This window comes from Halyomorpha halys, unplaced genomic scaffold (genome assembly GCF_000696795.3).
Source record: "Halyomorpha halys isolate HHAL.00 unplaced genomic scaffold, Hhal_1.1 Scaffold1169.1, whole genome shotgun sequence".
NCBI classification, from domain to species: domain Eukaryota; kingdom Metazoa; phylum Arthropoda; class Insecta; order Hemiptera; family Pentatomidae; genus Halyomorpha; species Halyomorpha halys.
This window is the reverse complement of record NW_027116596.1, coordinates 112,504-117,453: the sequence shown is the minus strand read 5'-3', so window position 1 is coordinate 117,453 and position 4,950 is coordinate 112,504. Positions and strand designations below refer to the sequence as shown.

The 4,950-nt window shown below is 28.6% G+C and overlaps 1 protein-coding gene across 1 annotated transcript in view; it reads left to right on the top strand.

Moving 5' to 3' along the window:
* LOC106688646 (apyrase) overlaps positions 1–2,633 on the top strand; it is a 5,140-nt gene extending 2,507 nt beyond the window's left edge. Inside the window, exon 4 of the mRNA XM_014433215.3 lies at positions 2,237–2,633. Within this exon, the coding sequence (XP_014288701.1) occupies positions 2,237–2,449 (213 nt within the window). The 3' untranslated portion in view covers positions 2,450–2,633. The remainder of the gene's footprint in view (positions 1–2,236) is intronic.
* Positions 2,634–4,950: the final 2,317 nt, after the last annotated feature.

Genomic DNA, 4,950 nt, shown 5'->3' with positions numbered 1-4,950 from the left:
TTATTATTATTAAGTATTAGGAAATGGTTTACTAAAAGAATGAATAGAATAATCAAAATTCTTAAGGTAACAAATTTCTATAATTATCTAAAAATGTTTTATTGCATTGAGATACTCATTTAAACAAAAATTAAAAGAAAGAAAATCAATTACTCAATAATAACTAATAATAATTAATAGTTCAAATGAATTTACAATTTTGTTTTATCTATCCATCTTTTTAAAAATCTAATTTATTAACATTTAAGTGGTTTTAAGTGATTTCTTTATTTAAGCATCACCCTGATGTAAATTGTGATTAGATATCTTTATTTGTTTTCATTTTAAGTGATATGATGTAATAAACTGAAATGTTTTGCTACAATGATTAACTTGGTCTTGGAAAAAAAAATTGGACAAAATTTTTAATGCTCAATTAATCACATCTATTGTTATAGAAATAAACAATTTCTTTAAACCATGCTTCTTTTTGTTGTTCATATTTTTCATAAATTAGTTATTTATGAATGATATCAGACATTATCAATTTTATCTATTTCAATGACACTTGTTGCTTCCTTGAATAGAGTATTAATTTTGAAAATTGGATTCTTGGGAAAATGTAATTGAATGTTAAAGTAAAAATTTGAGTTTAGAGATTCTACCAACTATCAATAATCTTTGTTATAATAGCCAAATCGCTTGTGTAATCAGATACAAAGAGAAAAAAAAGTTTGAAACATAAAATCCACAAAATTGGACTTATATTTATTTATTTAAAGTTAAGACAACTGATTATTATAATTAATGAATAGCCTGATTTTTGTTAACTTTTTTATTATACAGTGTAAAACTTCATGGTCATTAATGCCTTGTATATTTATCAGCCAAATATGATGACTGGTTGTAGGAAAAAAGTTAGATAAAAATAACATTTAATAGAAGAATAATAAGTATTTTAATGAAAGAGAGCGTAACAGTAATAGTCACCATTATATTTATGTCTGCTTGTAATTAATTAGGAGTTTGGCAAAAAGGAATGTCATTGTGTTTTCTTTTTTCTAACATCCCTAAGGCAATTGAGAAACTGGTTGATATTTGGTTCAATTTTTTGCTGCAGTGGGCATTCTGCAAAAATGTGCGGCATTGCTAGTGTTTTTTACAATGTTGGTGTCATAGGCATAATTCCTTTGATATCAGATGAATATGCGTTGGTCTTGATTTTTTAATTTAAAACTGGGTTAGAGCACTTCAAAGTAACAAAAGCTGATCTTCAAAGTCTAAGCCCAGGGATGAATCCGGCTTAGACCTATCTATGAAAACTAGTTTTTTATTAGGTAATGCTTAAATCATGAACTAATTCTTCTACTAACCAAGTGAACTAGTTCTTAAGAATTTGTTGTGTTGATATTTTCTCTAGTGATGATAGGAAATATATTTGGGTTTTTTAAAAGCCCATGGTAAAGTTTTAGTTTCTTTTGTACTTTAGTAAATTAATTATTTTTAACAATAAATCGTTCATTAGAATTTTTTGAGAATTCAGGTTTGAAGGTGTATCCATGATTGGAATAGGTAATTTGTTCGAATATTGTGATAATGTAAACAGGCAGGGCAGTTTATCAGATCAGTAATAATGTTCTTCATTTTCAAAAACCACTGACACTTAAAGGTCATGAAAATTAGTATCCAGTTCGATGCATCATGAATATACTCTTTGTAACTTGTCTGCTATTCTACTATTAACCCAAGTTTTTGAGTGGTGATTGTAGAACTAAAAAAACATTAATACAATACATTACTCATTAATATTACCTTTACCAACTTACCTCATTGAATCATCCTTCAGATTCACTGAAGGAAATTAAATAGTATTCACACTATTTCAGAGTTATCTGATACCAGTAAATGGAAATCTATGGAGCATTAGAATTTTCTTTTGTATTTCACTGCTCTGACTTTATTTTGACTGAAACACTTTTAGTAAGAATTATGCATTCAACTGATGAAAAATTAATTTTCTGTATAATACTTGAGATCTTTTGATGTTTTTCTTGTTTATAAAATTCATCTCATGGATCAGTTTCTAATTCCAGATATTTTATTTTTCTTATGAGGGCACTTTGCTGACTGGGGAATGGTGATAATTTTTTCTTATTGCTTGGCTAGAACAAATAATTCTCTTAATTAGAATATAAATAAAATTCCTGATTATTAATTTTTTAATTAATATTATTAACCATTTTTATTACTTTTATAGGTAGTATATATAGGTGAAGTGCTGCCAACTCATGGTTACTCCAGTTTTAAATTTATTCCCGGTACAAAAGATGAAGTTATCGTAGCTTTAAAAACTGAAGAGTTTCATGGCCGCATTACTACATACATAACTGCCTTTACCATCCATGGAACAATACTTCTCAATGAAACGAAAATAGATGATATAAAATATGAAGGGTTTGAGTTTATTTAGTATTAATATTAATTAAAATGGACTTTAATGAAAAGAAGTATTGAATTAATACAAGTTCATGTATGTAATATAGATCATGTACATAATTGTAAAATTCAGTGACTGTGATTTCTATTATTTATAAATAATAGATAATTTGTAATATCTAATTCAAGAGAAATAATACAAGAATATATTGTTTTTATTCCATTAGAAAAAATTAAAATTAGTTATAGGTTTAAACCCATTGCCTCCTAGTTTTGTAAACTTTCGACCTTGAAATTACTTTTCCTGCCACTTCTTTAAAAATATCTGGTGAATACACTTACATGACTTTCTCCTTAACATGTAAGCCACTAAGACCAATACAGTAATTCCTTGCTGCATCTTTACTAATTTTGGTCCGATGAACATTTTATTTATTCATTTTTTAAAGTTATATTATTGGACAATTTAACTATCCTTGAAACAAGGATCTTGAATGTCCGAGAGACGGATAGATTTAAATTCATTTGACATTTTGTAATAATTTCGTTTTAAACGTAGGAAATGCAGATGTCTTTTTTTTTCCTGCCTGCAATGAACTCATATGCAAAATTTCAATAAAATTAAATAACATATTTGGTCACTTTCGTGTAACAGGTAGTCTAAAAGAAAAACTGTGCATACTTCATTTTTTCTGGTTAATCTTACATATGACATGCCAAGCAATGAAATTGGTACAGGACCCACCCTCCTTTTTGCTTAGTCACTTATAGAAAATAATGACATTTTTGGAGAGATTTAACTGTCTGATACTATAAATAATGCATTTAGTGAATTAGTTTCAATTTAAATCTTTAACAAATTTAAGCAATGATGTGTACCTTGTATTTTTAAAAAATAAATGGTTTGATGCACTGATCCCTTGAGCTCAAATTAATCTCGCTTGTTTGGAAACGGCAAATTCTTTATACTCCACAATGAAAATTTAATATATTTCCAGTAATAAATAAAAAACTACTGTAACTGTGTTTTCATGACAGTAACAAAAAAGTATAACTACTTCTTACTATAATCGTGGAAATATGTAAACATTTATTTATCCCTTCGGTTAATTATATCAAATAAATAAAATTGTAGGTACTTAAAGGCAATTTTTTTGAAAATTTGGCATTTCAGCACCTCTTATTTCAATCAGAACAAGTCCTAGCTAATATTAAGACACCACTTAATTATTATATATCCATATGAGGACTTGGAGGAAGGAGTATAATGAGGAGGGAATAGGCTTCCAGGTCAAGTAAGGCCAGAAGGTGGAGTGGTTTCCTTTCATAGGTGCCTATGCTATATGTAAATGGTAAAGAAAGAGCAGACCATCCACATATCAGTGTTATTCAGAGAGACAAGCATGGTGGACATACAAGTGGTTTCAGCCATTGCACTGGAATAATATTATTTTTATTACAAAAAAAGGAAATTAAATATAAATAAATAAGATTAAATATAAAAATTAACTACAACCTGCTAACTGGTCTCAGTTGCAACTAGACAAAGAACAATGGTGGAGATGCTACAGGAGCACTCTCACGAATCCCTTTGATCTGTGTCCATAAAACCGACTCTGGACGGATCGGCCACGAGCTTAGGCCAACTACTACAAGCCACCCATCCACATGTCTGAGTTTGCCATGGCTTGGCCAACATGTGAGTTGCTGCTGCACACCTATGCCTAATATGACTGGCAGGAAGATTAAAAAAAAAAAGTTGAGTTGCTCAAAGTGTGCTCATTTTTTGTTGTAAACATTATGTATTCTAAAAATGCAACCAAATGTTAATGTTTACCATTTTTACTTTTTATAATTAACAAATTCCATCCTTGTATCAGAATTAATTATTCATTTGTATCAAACTATATTTTAATGATTAATTATTATGAGAGATAGTTGACCGTGGATGATAAATAAGGAGAAGATGGTTGGGGGTGCGGTCAATGAAAAACACAAATAAGTATGATTAACTTATTTTAATATGCCAACATTTCGGCTAGAATTTCTAGCCTTCTTCAGGGCTAAAAACAAAACAAGGTAACAACCACAGTAAGTATAGAAAAATATAAAAAGAAAGTATAAACAGAATAATTTTACACATACAATTTAAAGTTAAAATTTTAAGTTAATTTAAAAGTTATATAATGCAAAGAAGTATGAACATATTAGTTATTATTAATTTAAAATTTAAATATGAAAAGAAAATGAAAATTGAGAGGAAGAAAATATATGTAACAATAACAGATGATAAAGAGGCAAATTATAAGTATAGTGTACAAAACTTATAACGCGGGTATGGAAAATGGATAAAAGTGGAGAAAATAAGGGGAAAGAGTACAAAAAAAAAGAATAAAAACGAACCTGTTCGCTGGAAGATCGAGCGCCTAATGGTTACAGCGCTAATGGTGGTCAAACTCAGAATTAAAAAAGCCGTTACAACAATGACTAAGTGTTTTTTATAAAGAAAACGTTACGGGAGGGTGAAAATAAAAA